Source organism: Stylophora pistillata, chromosome 5 (genome assembly GCF_964205215.1).
Source record: "Stylophora pistillata chromosome 5, jaStyPist1.2, whole genome shotgun sequence".
Taxonomy (NCBI): domain Eukaryota; kingdom Metazoa; phylum Cnidaria; class Anthozoa; order Scleractinia; family Pocilloporidae; genus Stylophora; species Stylophora pistillata.
The window spans coordinates 39,308,864-39,325,779 of NC_142523.1; the positions used below are offsets into that span (position 1 = coordinate 39,308,864).

General features: G+C 40.6%; 1 protein-coding gene across 2 annotated transcripts in view; it reads left to right on the forward strand.

The window, feature by feature from the left end:
• Positions 1 to 329: 329 nt before the first annotated feature.
• LOC111339776 (laminin subunit beta-1) overlaps positions 330 to 16,916 on the forward strand; it is a 30,967-nt gene continuing 14,380 nt past the window's right edge. The window contains exons 1-15 of one of the 2 annotated variants that reach the window (XM_088759907.1): positions 330 to 384; positions 948 to 1,033; positions 3,014 to 3,318; positions 4,616 to 4,855; positions 5,714 to 5,983; positions 7,721 to 7,841; positions 7,996 to 8,184; positions 9,295 to 9,474; positions 10,586 to 10,689; positions 11,037 to 11,255; positions 11,701 to 11,868; positions 12,586 to 12,843; positions 14,407 to 14,599; positions 15,588 to 15,746; positions 16,314 to 16,583. In XM_088759907.1, coding sequence (XP_088616033.1) covers positions 988 to 1,033; positions 3,014 to 3,318; positions 4,616 to 4,855; positions 5,714 to 5,983; positions 7,721 to 7,841; positions 7,996 to 8,184; positions 9,295 to 9,474; positions 10,586 to 10,689; positions 11,037 to 11,255; positions 11,701 to 11,868; positions 12,586 to 12,843; positions 14,407 to 14,599; positions 15,588 to 15,746; positions 16,314 to 16,583 — 2,722 coding nt within the window. In that variant the 5' untranslated portion in view covers positions 330 to 384; positions 948 to 987. Of the gene's footprint in view, positions 645 to 947; positions 1,034 to 3,013; positions 3,319 to 4,615; positions 4,856 to 5,713; positions 5,984 to 7,720; positions 7,842 to 7,995; positions 8,185 to 9,294; positions 9,475 to 10,585; positions 10,690 to 11,036; positions 11,256 to 11,700; positions 11,869 to 12,585; positions 12,844 to 14,406; positions 14,600 to 15,587; positions 15,747 to 16,313; positions 16,584 to 16,916 lie in introns of both variants that reach the window. The other variant, XM_088759908.1, reaches the window with a different exon arrangement.

Below are 16,916 nucleotides of genomic sequence, written 5' to 3' on the forward strand. Positions count from 1 at the left end.
CAGGAGCCCATGAGCTCCTGTGTGCAACGAAAACGCACGCTGCCCTTTTAAAATAATATTATAGATGTCCTTATCTTTTTCTTTTTTTTCGTACATGATATGTTATGAAGTTAATCAAAAACGCCGTCAAATGCCCGATCATCAAATCGGCAAGACTAAAACCTTTTACTAATTCAGTCCAATTTGTGAATGAGTTGTTCTTTGTTTAGCGCTGTAATCTGATACTCGTCTCTAACAAGGGTGGCCTTTGGCGCGGAAATTTCACATCAAATAGATGATATGTGATTGGTTTATACCCACATTCCCCAAATGCATTCAAGCATATCGTCTTTCCGGTGAATTCCCGAAGTTCGACTGTTGGTGACTTGGCTGTCTTTATACAAGGTAATTTTATCACTGCTTGGAGAATTCTCCGTCATTCCGACTGGTGATTTTGCTCAAGTTATTCTGAATCAGAGAGATCTTTTTTGGATAGGTGAAATTTTACGTTGAAACAAGAGCTGTCTGCGAATACGGTCTTCCTTAGAGACAACTAGTTGTTTGATTCCACGACACGACGTGGTTTACGTACGGTTTCAGGTTATTTGCGAATATTTTAGCTAGTTCTTCAAATATAACTCCTCCATTTGGCAGCTCACGGTAAGGTAAAGTATTTATGCCACCCCATTCTAAATTCACTCTACTAGTTGGAAATTTCAGGCTTTCTGTCGTTATTTGTATCTTTGCATCTTCGCAGGACATGTGGTAAATAAATCGATGCGTGACTTCAAGATAAGCTTGGACATAATTCTTCATTCATTTGCTACTTGTTGTTAGATGAATGATCGTAGTTAGATCTATCTTTCAATTCTAATTCATTTTTGAGTTTTTAAAATTGTAGATCTCCACAACGGAGGGTTTCTCCTTGTTTAGGAGACGTTTTAATTAATACCAACTTTTTGTTTCAGCACCTCAAACATCTTCGAAGTTGTGCACGTGAATATAATTATGGCAATTCTATGGAGAATTGCGTTATTGAAGCTGCTCTTTATCGGTGAGTTAAAACCGAAAAATCACACTAAGCATTGCGTATTTCTTTTTTGCATGCTCTAATCGTTATTCTCTCCTCACCCATGCCAGCGACCATATCCATTAATTTGACCTGATGTGAACTTTTTTTCGGACGTCCTGTCGATGGACATGGGTGGTATCGATTAAATGTGTGAAGGTTCATTTGGATCTTTTCATTCAAGACCGTGACGCTAATCCAAGGGAATTCCCACCCGCAGTCCTCGCTCGCATTCTAGTTTTTATGCCGGTTGCTATTCAAGTGAGGTTTTACTATCGATAACAATTAAGTAATTTAAATTTTTCTTCTACCGAACTGTCCGTTGTGGGTTTTATAGTTTGTTGATGTTGTGGTATGGGAGCGGTAGCTTAAGAATTCCTGTGGTTTCCTCAGCTTTGTTGACGCCCTGTCAACGATAATGACCATTTTGCCGTAATTGTCAAAACAATTTGTCATTGCAGATGCTTGAATTCAAAGTAATCTGATTCAGTTTTATTCCACGAGAAATCAATAACAGCCTTCATGGGAATTTTGATAAAAACCCGTATCGGAACAACGATAGATAAATTCAAAACAATCGTTAAACTTCAAGCATTAACACATCGACCTTAGCGATCAGTCGGCAAAAAATTAATTCTCATAAAGAGGTATTTGTTTTTATGGACAAACTGATGTCTTATACTGGGTAAATATTGCTTACTCGCTGCATATCTTTGCCTCTCACTTTTCATTTTATTTATTTATGATGAAATAGTCAAGTTGAATTTGAATCAATTTATCGTCAGTTGATAAAGAACAAACAAAATTAATGCCCTAACAAAGTCTTTTTTCCTTGTACTGTTAATGCAGTTAATGATAACGATGATGGTTAATTGTCAAGGATAAAAATAAGTCATTTGATTATTTTCTAATACTTGTACATGTATATATTTTTTTGAAAATTGTATCTTAAACTTGTAATTTGTTGTTCTCAAAGATAATTTTAAAATTTTACAGCTTTTGTTTTTCCAACATCTACGTCTATTACAATGAATATATGAAGTTCATATATTTTGAACTGTGGTATGAAATACATATGATGCACGATCCTTTGCAGTAGATAGCGCTATTTATGTGCACAACTCTCTTCTCCCCCCCCCCCCCCCAGGCCCTAACTGCTTTCAAGAAAACTCTGAGCCTTATATTTCCTTCCTGCAAATAAGTATGTTTCATAATGTCTTCAAGTTAAGCTATATGCCCTATTCTTATGAAGTCTCTGAACATAGACTTCCAGAAGTCTTCCCTTTTGTTTTTGAGTGCCTCACTTTAAGAGCTCTCCATGGCACTAACATCCATTATTTTTCCGAGACATAAACACTCTATGGTCTTTATTGTTCACCACTAAATCTTTTTCTCCGCACTTGTTGAAAAACAGTCAAAACCCACTAAATGGAGATCAAACAAAATGTTTATTCATGCGTACAGCCTGTTACAAATGTCACTGATAATTTGCAACCATACATTGGCTAAAATTATACCTGTCAGAATTGAAAAGTCACTGTTTTTGCGATCTGCCTAACTTCGCGGCTGTCAAACCATTCAAAATTTTTCACAGATGAGTACCATCCATTCGGGTATTTTCCGCAGACGGGCACTATGGGCTGATAGTGTCTCTCCACGGATGAACACTATCGTGTCACATGATCAATTTAAACCAATAACAATCTGAGAAAATTTCGTGGTGAACTATAATATTGCATGAACTCCCAGAAGTGATTATCATGAAAATCCTCTCTTTGATAACCATTATATTATCCAGCAAACAGTTACCAAGAATACTCAAACTTATCAGGTAGGAGTTGGTATCTTAACCTTAAAAACCAAATTCTTGGAACTAATTTCCAAGGGAATACAGCCAGTGGGGAGGATTGTCAATCAGATCTTGGGACTCAAACAGGCCTTCTTTTTGTTATTTTACTTGTGTAGGTTGTCAAGTTCTCGGTCAAAATGGCAATACTCAATGTGCAGGACGTAGTTGTTACCCAGCCACAGGGGACCTCATGATTGGTCGAAGTGCCAATTTGACAGCATCTTCCACTTGTGGTATGACATCACCCGAGGACTACTGTATTGTTGCACACCTCCAGGTCAATCCGGAAGAGTGCTTCGTTTGTGACACAAGCACCCCTGACCTCAATCACGAACCAGAGAGTATGATATCAACCTTCAATGGAAATAAAGACAGAACATGGTGGCAATCAGAAAATCTCAAAGAAAATGTGTACCTTCAGGTAAACGTTTCTACCCACAGGGCTGTGGTCTAACAGCGCCAGTGGTGGCCTTTGGTGCCTTACTTTTCAGTGCTCTAGGGCAACTCAGGAATCTTAGTTTTTCAATGAAAAGCTTATGCTGGGCACCCTTGATTTCACAGTTTCAGAGCACTGGGCTTCCTTTCAATTTTTCTCTCGACCAGGAGAATTAATTAACAATCAAAGCTTTTTAGCTGGGCAATCGTTTGGTTTATTCCAATGATTATAATGAATAATTCAGCTAATGGAAGGAGAAATTACAGTGGGTCTTTAAACTTTAAACTTTATTTAGAGTACATATTTACAATAAAAAGAAACTGTACTCTCCCTTATGGCCCATATAAAATTATATACGACTAAAATACTAATTTTCTAAGACACTTAAATACTAAAATATTAAGATACTACACTATTACAATAAGAAAACTTAATAATTTACTAGAAATAATACTAGAAATAATACTAGAAAACTTAATAATTTACTTGAATACTAAAATAATTTTTCAAATACTGAACTATTAAAGTGCAAAATTAAAAATTAAAGAGAACTTAAGTACCATAATACTAAATTATTAAATATCAAGTTAACTAAAAAACTCTGTCAATTTTGAAACTGTCAGGTGTAAATTTGTACAATATTAAATCAAAGTATGGTCTTTTGAAACTTTTTGCACTTGAAAAAAGTGCAAAAAAGGTCCTGATCATTCTCATGGTCTAACTCTGTAACTTCCATGCATGACCAAGGCAGAATTTCTCCTTACAACATCTATACAATATCAAGCAGGCAAGTGATGAGAATAAAGAAACATCAATTAGGAGATTATCAGTTGATCCAAGACCAAATTCTCCAAACTCACATTATAAGAATTGTGTGGTAGAAAGTTAGGAAAATTACTAATGAATTCTTGAACGCAAAAGGGTTAAGAATCATTCCAGTGAAATTGCTATTATAATTATCGTTAGTATAATTTCAGAGCTGAGCAAAGAGTTTCCAGCAATTTGATTGGTCGAGCGGTTCCTTATATGACGCCATATAAACCGCTCCATGCGGTTTATATAAAATGTTAAAATAAAATGTTAATAAAATTAATGTTACTAAAATGTTATGATTTTAGAAATTTCTCTGTTGTTCAGCTCTGAAATTATACTAAAACAAGTATTTGCCTCAAGGTGAATATTGTCGAGTAATTGTTAAATACAATGTTGAAATAATATTCTTAAATGCAATCTGCTTTAAATAATTTTTAATATACTATAGTTCTTGGTTGATTTGAAATAGCTTGACCTGGAGGCTCAATTTCACTTCACTCACTTGGTGATGACATTTCGTACTTTCCGTCCTGCTGGAATGCTCATCGAAAGATCGTGGGACTACGGCAGGAACTGGCATGTTTATCGATACTTTGCTGCAGACTGCGAGAAGACTTTCCCTGGAATTTCCCACAGTCGGCAGAAAGAAATTGATGATGTTATTTGCACAGAGGATTTCTCTTCCGTGGAACCATCATCAAATGGAGAGGTGATAATTCAGATGGGTACAGTGTATAATAAATAGCCTCTGTGGCTGGAAAACAAATCAGGGAGGGGAGGGGAGGGGAGGGGAGAGTTAAACTTGAAAGCCAAGAGGAAGAAATTGCCATCATCAGTGATCTTTTGGTGTCGTATTATTTTCACGTCATTTGCACTCTAATTTATTTACCACTTATGCCTTCCTAGTCTTTTACCACCAGCATTGCAGACCAGAATTTTCAGTTGAAACCAGTTAATTGTACTCCTATGGAATCAGTTAGTTATTACAGTGGAACCTCTATTTAATGAAGTGCCAATTCAGGGACTGGGGAAATTGGTTCGTTATATCAAGATTCTGTGGCATACATTTTACTGTAACTTTAGCCGGGTTGAAACTGAAGTATCATTCATTATACTGAGGACTTTGTTATATAGAGGTTCATTAAATTGAGGTTCCACTGTAATTGAGAATCAGCCATTTGATCTTTGAACTGATTGGTAATTTGTGATGTTTTAAAATCTTTATTCCTTTATAAGCAATAGGTGGTAGATTTTATGCAGAAAAATCACAATGTACCATAATTTCACCCTTTTGTGTTGTTGAAGTTTCTCCATTGATATTAAGTACGTGCACAAACTCAAAGCTGAGAAGCCACTTTTTTGAAACTGCCTCTGGCAAAGAAAACTAGTTTACAATGTATATATTCTTGGACAAGATTAGAGACACCTTGTGGAATGTCCACTGCTAAATTCCTCCTCTTACCATTATTATTATCATTATTCTATTATTTATAACTTATGCATACTGCGTGTGGACATAACTTACGTCATATGTACCACTAACATTTTTGTCATGATTTTGTATTAGGTTATCTTCAGGGCACTTAATCCTCAAATTGCAATAAAGAATCCATATAGCGAAGAAGTTCAGAACCTGCTCAAGTTGACCAACATAAGAATAAACTTTACCAAGCTGCACACCTTGGGAGACTTGGTCCTGGATCCTACGCAGCCTGAAGCTAGATTAAAGTATTACTATGCCGTGTACAACCTTGTGATCAGAGGTAGCTGCTCTTGTTATGGGCATGCTGAACAGTGTCTACCTTTGGATGATAGTGAACGGGATGTTACTGGCATGGTGAGAAACTGTGTAAAGATGTACTTAGTCCTTTGACCACCAGAGGTGATTAAACACGAAGGCGCGCTATATAAGGAAGTCTTCCCTGGGAAGACCTAGGCTCATTTGTCACTCACCGTTGACGTGTGCGGGTCAAATTCAAATGCTGGTAGACGAACAAAAGGAGCTAATGAGATATCTATTGTTTACTTCCACCAGCATGGTGGCATGAGGTAACATGCGAACCACCTACTTCGATCTCAAATTTACCGCCACAAATAAAGACAGTTTCCATTGGAGAAAGGAAATACAAATCTCAAAAATTCTTGTATTGTGATGAAGACATAAAACAATTTTGAGGAATGTGGCCGCTGTTCACTGCTTTGGAGTAGCTGTAGCTCAAGCCGACTTGACGCTAAGAGTTCTATGTCACACGACGGTTGGTTGACAAATGGTCCAGTGGGACCTAAGGCTCCTTTTATAGCGCGTCTTCATGTTTGACATGTAACTTCTCCCAAAAAACATCTATACATTTTCTAGAAAACAGGTAGTGAGAATACTCAAACTTATTAGGTAAAAGTTGTTACCTTGATTGAACACAAAATTCTTGTAACCTATTTACGAGGAAATGTGTAGCATTCTCCCCTCTATAGAGGGGAGAATGAACAATCTGATTTTGGGGGTTAAACGGTGAAGTAAGCTCCTTGTGTGGGTTTAGAGGTCGTGATTAGAGACTTGGCAGGTTAGAGTGTTGTGTTCTCGGGCAAAACAGTTCAGTCTCCCCAATTGTCTCTCTCCATACAGAAGCTCGAGTGGGTAACAAGCAAATTGTCAGGGAGGCCTGATAAATACTGGGGGTAACCTTGGGATGGACTAGCATCCTATGTAGGGAGTAGTAAATTAACATACTCTTAGTCACCTCATGCTAAGGAAACTGGGGTAATGTCTAGCTGGGTGGGCCACTGTTGGCCACTCAGCTGAAGTACAGAATGAATCTTACCTTTTTCCTTTAGTGCATGTAAGCCTCCTCCCTAAGAAACCTCATAGGGAAATTGAAGCTGCAAATGAGGTTTCTTAGGGAGGAGGGCTTACAAAAGTCACCAATTTTGGCAGCTCTGCAGCTGTAGTGGTCTTATTGCAAGCTGTAGTGTTTCTTAACCTTGTGATTATGGTAACAAAAGAGAGAGGAACTCTTGCATAGACTTCAATTGACACTCTGGTTTTTTTTTTGTAAATTTCCCTCTACCTTCCCCCTTTCCCTTGTTGCCCAAGTGTGAATTAAGCTGCAGTAAATCAGGTGAACCTCTGCTAATCATTGCCATCAATTAATCTTTATTTCAAAAATGAATCTTTTCCTCTCACAAACCAGAAAGTTTCTGGTTTGTGAGGACTGAATAATTGTTTCTCTATCTCGGTGACACTTACTGTATGGGTCATTTAGATGTGTTGCAGTGTATCTTTAAATTCTGTGGCAGTACGATCATAGGGCATGAACCTTAAGAGACTTTGCCAATTAATTGCAGTATTCCTATCAAGAAACAAAGATCGAGACACTCAAAGAACATTTTGAGGATCTTGATCCTCAGTGTTGAAAAAAGTATCCAATTATTGCACACAAAACAATATTATTTAGCAAAAGCATTAGATAACTTATTAACTCTATATTAATTGCTGTACAGGTATATTAATGTCTGGAGTGGAGAAAAGTAGAAATACAAAAAATAAAGTAAAAGAGTTGGCCTCATTTTCTCCTAACAGGTGCATGGACGGTGTGACTGCGCTCACAACACAGAGGGGAAGAATTGTGAACGATGCAAAGTTGGTTACAATGACACACCATGGCGGCCTGCTAGTGCGGATGATTCATTTGAATGCAAGAGTAAGTACGTTCAGCATGAAGTTGCATTCTTGAACATTTAGGAGACACAATGACCTAATATGTAGCAATATTTGAATTCTTTTGTGGTGCATGTGCATATACCCTCTCTCCATGTAACCTTGTTCTTATAAAGGTGCATTGATTTGTATTACAGAATGTGACTGCAATGGCCATGCTGAAGAATGCCGATTTGATGCAGCGGCATATGCTGCTTCTAATTTTACTAGTGGTGGTGTCTGTGTCAACTGTCTGCATAACACTGTTGGTCGCAAATGCGAGAAGTGTAAGCCGCTGCATTTTCAGGATCCATCCAAAGACTTTAGAGATCCAGCTGCTTGTATCCGTAAGTCCAGTCCAATTATTTTCAATAGTGTTCTATACAGAAGATAAAAATCTAGAATATGGTTCAATTTCTCTGGTAATTTTTTTCTGTTGTTTTGTACCTTCAAGATTTACATTAACAGATTTGGTACTAGTATAGATTTGCCTTCTCCTTCTCCTTCTCGTTTCACCCTTTACTCTGTAAGATTATTATGCATATTCTCAATACTGTTCTTTATACATTTGCTAAGGTGTCAACAAGGAGAATTTGTTCAACAATCAAATGCTTTTTTCGTTGGTGATCATTTCCTCTTTTCTCATGACCTTAATGTGTGATTAGGGGGGTGATATTAAAGGGAGAAGTTAGATATTAGTCACTATTAGGGTGTAAAGGGTAATTGAGAAAAAAATTAATACTTCAAAACATGCAGTTGGTTGTTTGGGGCACCTAGGATATCAGTAGTAGTAAGTAGTAAAGTCTGTTTACGAGCCAGTGGCCCATCAGGCCGGCGCTTAACTCCGGTTTCTGTAGCATGAAGTGACTAGGAGTATTTCTACTTCCCCCTGGATGGGATGCTAGTCCATCGCAGGGTTACGGACCCCCAGCATTAAATTTGCCGGTACCCAGTTAAACACCTTGGTGAAGAGAGGTACTGTGAGAGTAAAGTGTCTCTCCCAAGAACACGACACAATGTCCCCGGCCGGGGCTCAAACCCAGACCACTCAATCTGGAGTTGAGTGCAGCAACCATGAGGCCACTGCGCCTCCACCCTAGGATATCAGGGTGGAGTATTATGATAGTGCTGCCAGCGATTGCAACTGTAAACTACTTTTTAGAAATAACTGGACTGTAAAACAAAATAACAACAACAGTGACACAAACTGAGACATTTTCCTCCTGCCAGCATGAGATTAATCAAGTAAGATAGTAAGATGAGTGGGAATTTGTTTCAGCAGGGTGGGGTGGGAAGGGCATAATTGGCCACAGATGCCCAAGGCTTGAGACACAGAACTTTATTTTTCTCTCTTTGTAAGAAATGTTTAGTAAATGCACCTGGACTTATTACTTAATCCCTTACAATTGTTGTTATTATTATTAATTTATGTATTGTTATCTTCTGGGTGTGTCTAGCATGTAATTGTGATTCTGTTGGCGGTATCAGTGGGGGAGAGTGTGAAGGGAAAACTGACGAGGAAGCAGGCTTGGTGGGCGGCCGGTGTATTTGTAAAACAAACGTTGAAGGATCCAGATGCAGTCGGTGCAAACCAGGATTTTGGAATTTAAGGAGAGACAATGACAATGGTTGTACAGGTAAAAAAGCTTTATCAGGATTAATACTTTAGTTGTCAGGCACAGTACCGCTCAAAGGTAAGTTGACAGTCTCAACTCGATACTCGATACTCGAAACTATCGAGAATCGAGGCTCGAGGATCGAGAAGAGAGGATCGAGACACTCAAAGGCGCTGGTTTTCAACAAATGGCATGGACATCCATGGAAAAACGCAAAGGGATTCGGTTTATTCCAAACAGGGTTTGAAACCAAGATTTTCTGATAACTGCTTGAAAGTTCTGGTTGTATTTTTTGCAATGCTTTGCCTTCCGCAGATATTTCGATGTTTCGACATGAACCTCCCGCTTTCCTAAAGGGGGAGGGGGTAGGGAGCGGCGGGGGAGGGAGAGGCTTATCAACGTCGCGGGCTTCCAGACATGGATGGGGCTTTGCCTTCCGCAGATATTTCGATGTTTCGACATGAACCTCCCGCTTTCCTAAAGGGGGAGGGGGTAGGGAGCGGCGGGGGGGGAGGGGAGAGGCTTATCAACTTCGCGGGCCTCCAGACATGGATGGAGCTTCTTTGAAGGGGGGAATCGTCAAAGAGCTAGAGGTGTCAGCTTATTAAAAACTCATTGATGAACGCCAAAATGCAAGTCATTACTTTTGTTTTTTTTTTCGACTGTTTCTCAGCTCCAGTTAGTATCGTTTTGGTTAGAAAACTAGCAATGTTCTATCGGGAATTAGCGGGAAAAAAAGGTTTTAAAAAATTAAGGCATACTTTTGTAACGAATTGCTACCAAGAAAAAGTAGATAACATGATTAGAGTTTTCTGGTTAGGAAGGCGGGGACTGGGGATGGAAAAGAGGAGGGCCTGGATACCAAAGAGTTTGAGATTATTGGAGCGCTTGCAGTATTATGCTTTGTAAATATTCTCCATATTTTTATTGTTATTATTTTTTTACGAACTTAGTGGCTAGTATTGCCACCGTAGTAACTTCCTAAATACCTGTTTGTCCATTATACGCTCTGACTCGCCGTTTAGATCTGCTAGGTCCGCCAGCGCTAACTAATCAGAACTAGGATATCTTTGATCATTTAATAGGACAACATCAGACTTGTTATCTGTTGCACATACATTGTACCTTTCAGCTTGTGGCTGCAGTCCGCTTGGTACCATTGGTGTGTGTAACCCCAAGGATGGAAAGTGTTTGTGTAAGCGCTCCGTTATGGGACCAAGATGTGACCGCTGTCAGGTTTGTGTCATCGTTAATGCTAAAAGCGCGCTTCATTTAATCTTTCGTTTGCTTTTCCATTCGTTTCGTCAGCCTTTCTTGCTTTCGCGCCCCCGTCCTTTAAGTGTTTGGTTGTTCGTGTCCACTGTCTTAGTGTCTTCGTGTCTTTGCGTTTTCGTGTCTCTGCGTCTTCGTGTGTTCGTATATTCGTGTATTCGTCCTTTCGTGTCTTCGTGCCTTTGTACCTTTTTCTTTCATTTCTAAGTTCTTTTGTCTTCTCTTTTTGCTACGCTCTCAATTTTCATTTGATTTAACTTGGTACCTTGCATTAGTGTTTAATTCATATTTACCTTTTTCCCATCGTGCAGCCTGGCTATTGGGGACTCAGTAATAGCACTCTTTCGGGATGCCAGCCTTGCGGTTGTAACGTGGGTGGTGCGTACGAGAGGAACTGTGAACAAATCAAGGGCCAGTGTCGCTGCCGTAAAGGCATCACGGGAAGACAGTGCGATAAAGTTCAAACCGGGAATTTCTTCCCGTTACCAGATCATCTGAAATACGAGTCTGAAGAGGCAAAAATTCTTGGGGTACGTACAAAATATTTGGTGCATCACACAAGAGTAGAGCGGCAAGCCTTACCCTACCTCCCTTACTTTTGTCCTCACACCTCCCATGACAATTGATACAATAAAGCTTGAATGGAAGTAAAATATTTCGAATCTCTCGTTTTTGATTATCGGGAAACTGAAAGCAAATGAGTCCCAGGAACCAATCAGAACAGAGGATACTTTCACACGAAGCCAATGAGGACTCGATGTTCTAAGCGCGGGAAAACAGAAGTGACTTAAGTCGTGATTGGTTTAAGAGTTGCATATCATTGGTCGAGATATTGATGTTCTTGTCGACAGGAACGCAAATATCATCATTGAAGAGGGTGTAACAAAGAAAACAAGTAAAGAGCACCGAACTTAAGACGTCGATGTACTTTACGCGGTTCTCTGTTTGTTTGTTTTATTTTCCTCTTCTCCTCAGGGTCAAAACAACGGTAAAGTTGTTCCAAGGGAACCACAAACTGGAGAAGATGTGTCCTGGACAGGCGATGGGTTCACGGAAGTTAAAGACAAAGCGGCTTTGGAATATGCCGTGACAAATGTTCCCTACACGGGTGAATACAACATCTTAGTTCGATATGAACCAAAGGTAAGGCTTTTAATCGAGTTGGATTTTGTTTCTGTTTTTTTTTATGTAAAGAAATTTTCAGCAGTTAGAACCACCTTAGTACCATTGTCGCAAAGCCAAAATCAAAGTATTTTCACTGGCCAATCAGAAGAAAAGAAATACTGAACGAACCAATAAGAGCTCAAAATTAAACACGAGAAGACTACCCAAAGTGCGGGAAAACGAGGGTGACCGAGACGCGATTGTTTTTTTAGTTTTCAATCTGACTGGTTGAGAGAGTGGTGCAAGTTTTCTGGGCCAATTACATCGAAATAAAACAAAAAGGGCAATACTCGGTTTTTATTATATGGCTGTGTCTCACAAGGACTGGGAACTACCGAATTCACGAATTTGATTGGCTGAAATCAATATTGAAAGCGGTTTAGATTTTCCCATCTAGACCGGCATCTAGACAGGTCTAGAAAATAAAAAGGTACAAAGAATATAAAAAATTGGCATATAAGACGCAGCCATATAATAAACATCTTATTAACCGAGCTAGGTCGGTCTGTATGGGAGAATCTTGACCGAGGTCGCTGGTACAGACCTCACTGCGTTCGGTCTGTATTGGCGACCTCGGTCAAGATTCTCCCATACAGACCTCCCACTCGGTTAGTAAGAACTAAGTAAACCATAGAACCACGTTATACATCTCCTTACTTGATTAAGATGTAATAACGCCGCATCTTTTCTCCACAGGATTCTGGACTTTGGAAAGTCAATGTAATGATCCAACGCCTAGACGGGCTCCCTTTGACCAGCGGTAAATGCGTTAACGCGACTCATGCCGAAGAACCTAACTATGGAAATTTCTCAGCAATCCTGCAAACCAGACGTCGTTACGTACTTATGCTCCCCAGTGTCTGTATGGAGAAAGATGTGTCTTACGTTGTTAAGGTCACCTACAGCAGAGACGAGTCCAACAAAGATGGTGTCGATAGTATTTTGACGGACTCGGTAAGTTTGAACTTGATTCCTGGTCCTTGTATGTCAAGTCGAGGACAATTCAATCCTTCGCGTTATTTTGCTATGACCCTGGGGGTTTACCTTTAGAGGCTGCCGATGGTGTGGACCTGAAGTCCCAGTGGCGGATCCAGGGGGAGGATCCGGGGGTCCGGACCCCCCCCCCCCACATCAGATCAGACGCGTACAACTTTGAGACTGAAATTCTTACATCAACAGGATCGTATATCAATTTTTAACTGGCTGATTTTTTTTAATGAATCCAAGTAAACGGTAAGCGGCTAAGGCCGCATTATAACGTGCAACCGCGACTGGTGGGAGGGGGTGTGGGGGATGTGGGAGAGAAGTAATATGCCTCAAAAGAGTCCAACAGTCCTCTTTGAACCAAAGTTTGGACCCTCCCAATCAAAAATGCCTGGATCCGCCCATGAGTCCTGTAGTGTGGGGAGGGGAGGGGGGGGGGGCTGATTTATTTCCGGGGCAAATGAGAGAGGGGTCTATTAAGGAAAGGGACTTTTTAGAGAACAGGGAGGGGGGTGGGGACCAGTTTAAAAAAAAAGCATCATAGAGAGTCGGTTAAAATGCAATCCATGTTTTATTCTTTCCTCCATGGATTTTTGCCTAGCTCTATTGGATTGTCAAAGAGGCCAGCGGGTAATTGAGGGATAACAGACAGCGAAGGCAGCTTATGAGAGAGAGAGAAGGGGTGTGTGTTACTGAACGACGAGGTTAGGTTGAGACGAGAGAAGAAATGTAGTAGAGAGGACATACATGGACACACATGGCCTCGATCACATGCTGGTTAACAGAGACGGAACAGGTCCTGGGCATTTATGACGACTTGAAGCCAAAGATTGATTCATGATTGAGTAGTCCAGTGGTCAGTACGCCGGACTCTGGGTCGGTTGGCCCGGGTTCAAGTCCTGGCTGGGGCATGACGTTGTGTCCTTAAGCAAGACGCTTCACTCACATTGCTTCGTCTTCTCGGTTGAGACGTAAAGCCGTAGGTCCCGTCTCCTGCAGGGTCAGGGGCAGGAGACGTAAATTTCCCATGCACGAGATTACTGTGTAGTGGATGTCCTCCCCGGGGTGGGATGTGTGGGAAGGTGAGATCGCTACATGGACTGAAGCGGCTGCCAGAGGCGCCTGATAAAAATGCTGACGTCAGATCTCAACCTTACGATACTGTTAAGCGCGACTGAATATATCCACGTAGAGGTCTGCGCTATATAAATGTAAAAACGTAAATGATTCAGAGCGGCTGTAGAGGCCTAATAGCCCATTTCCGAATTACCCTTGGCCTCATTTTCAAAACGAGTGCTGGTGCTTTTCCTTTCATATGATTATAAAGTTTTCATTCACATGCAAATTAAACTCATTTTCACAAGAATGGTTGAGCACCACTCCTCGTTTTGAAAAAGAGGCCAAAAGTAATTCGGAAATTGCCTATTTTAAAGAGTCTCCGTTGATCTAAAGAAATTGAAGCCAACTTCTCAATCAACGAGAAACGAAGCGTAACATAATGTTGTTGTTTTTTGTTTTTTTCCTTTCCCATAGATGGTTCTTGTGCCCTACGTAGAGTCAGTTTCGATCTTTCAAGGACCCGATGGCGAGCAAAGAAAAAAGCTCTTTGATCAATTTAGTTGCTTGGATTTTAACCTGGAACCATCCTCTCCGCGACCTCCACTTCCCGATGTTTGCAAGCAACTTATATTCGCCATGTCATCGGTTATTTATAATGGCGGAAAGCGTAAGTTGTTCCGTTGGTTCTACGATAATGTTATGTAAGCCCTCTTCAAGTGCCCTGGGTATTTGTGGGTGAGTGGGGACGATCTTCGTTTTAATCATTAAGATCCTAGTATCAGTACGCACATTCTCTATACTCTTCTCTATACTTTTCTTAAGGTACTCACCGGGTGAATTTTTTTTACTAATCAAGAGCTTCTTTTGTTGGCGATCAAGTTTCTTTATTCTCGTGACCTTAATGGTTGACTCTGGAGTAAAATGTTAGGGAGAAATTGGAATCTAATCACTTTTAGGGGTGAGGGATTAATCAAATTTTAATTTTTGTTTTTTGGTAAAAGCCTGTTTCCATTGTGTAAAGGCTGATAGTTTCTTAAGAAACTGTTTGGGGCTGCGTCGGTGGGGGTAACGAAATAATTTAAATGTATCAACAAGTTGAAATGATAAATTGGCCACCGTTACGGTTATCAAAGCTGACGTTTCGAGCGTTGGCCCTTCGTCGGAGCGAAACATTCAAATTGTTTCTATTGTGCTTGAGTGAAATCTGCGCTCTTCAAGTTTGCCAAACCACATGCAGAGTTTGGTCAAATTTTAAGGAGATATTGGAATCTAATCACTTTTAGGGGTTGAGATTTTAATTAAATTTTAATTTGTGTTTTTTGGTAAAAGCCTCTTTCTATTGTGCTTGGGTGAAATCTGCGCTCTTTAAGTCTGCCAAACCACATGTACTGCATATCGATATAATCTGACCAAACTAAAATTTAATCAAATTTGCGCTAAATGTGACAACAAGTTTAAATGATCAACGTTGCTAACAGTCCCTCCAGTTTTCACCGATATTTTGGGTCACTTGTTCGTTGGTGATTACTTGCGAAAATGCGAGAAAATCTATGCAGAACAAAAACTACTCTCAGGAGAAGGCTAGGGTGACCCTCATCCCACCCCAGCACAGGACGACAGAGTGCGCCAGTTCAATCCTCTGTTTTTGTCTGTAGCGTGTAACTGTGATCCCACGGGAACCAAGCGAGATGAAAATGGGACGCTGATCTGTGATTCCGTGGGTGGTCAGTGTGAGTGTAAACCAAACGTGATTGGCCAGAGATGCGACCGCTGTGCTCCAGGATCGTTTGGATTTGGACCGCAGGGTTGTGCTGGTGAGTGATACAAGATGGTGAACAGAAGGGGTGAAAGTGGGTAAGAGACGCGGTAGAAACGCGGTAGAAACGCGGTAGAAACGCGGTAGAGACGCGAATCGGCACGTTCTGTAAAAGTAAAGACAGCACATTGCCTCCAGTACCCCTTGGTGTTGTTGTACCTGCATTAGTTTGTTTCACAAGAGGCCGAACGAAATTGAGCAAAACTAAAAAAAAAATGCAAAATTTATAGGAAAACTGTTCATGCAATTTTAGCATAATCTTTGCCAGGGAATCAATGAGAATATAAACTTGAGCGCGAAGAACGCTACTTACCTGGCCACAACAGGGTAAAGGTTGAGTGCAAGATTTCTAGAATAATTCGCGGTCAAAGTGAAGTGAAATTCACTATTTTCAAATCCCCCATCATTCACCTCGTTAACCCAACTCTTCCCTCTTTCCCCCTTCCCCTCCCGCCCTCCCACCCCTGTTTCCCCTCCCTGCCCACCCTTAAAAAGTACAATCAAATGCGGGTTTTCTTAGTATTGAGTACACCAGTACCTAAATTTTCCCTTCAATATTTAATAGACTGCAACTGTAATGGTATTGGCGCTTCTGACAACCTTTGTAACGCTCAAACTGGACAGTGTACGTGTAGAATCAAGGCAGGGGGGAGACAGTGCAATCTTTGTCCCCCCCGGAACTGGGGATTCCCTGTGTGCCGACCTTGCCGCTGTAACGGCCACGACACTTCTAACTGCAATGCAAAGACTGGGGAGTGCCTCGATTGTCAGCATAACACTGCTGGCAAGAACTGTGAAGTGTGCGCGACTGGTTACTATGGTGATGCCACTAAAGGTGAGTCAAAGTGTGTATGTGTATGGGCTCATGACAGTCTCATTTTCAAGACACTAGGTCTCATGAGAGCGAGGTTAAGCAAGGAGCCTTTTCCTTGAATCGTCCTAAGTTTGACAACAGATGCAGTGTTCCACTAATTATAGATTCTTCCTGGACGCTGAACACTTCTTTTTATTCCTTCCTCGTTTTACCTTCAAGAGTTCTTTTCGATTGAGTCTCGTAAAACCAAAACCAACCAAATCATAACAGCCCCCCAAAAGAAAGGAAAGTACCATAAGAGCCAATAAGAACTGAAAGTAAAATCAACCAACGTAAAGCGCGGGAAACGCACGC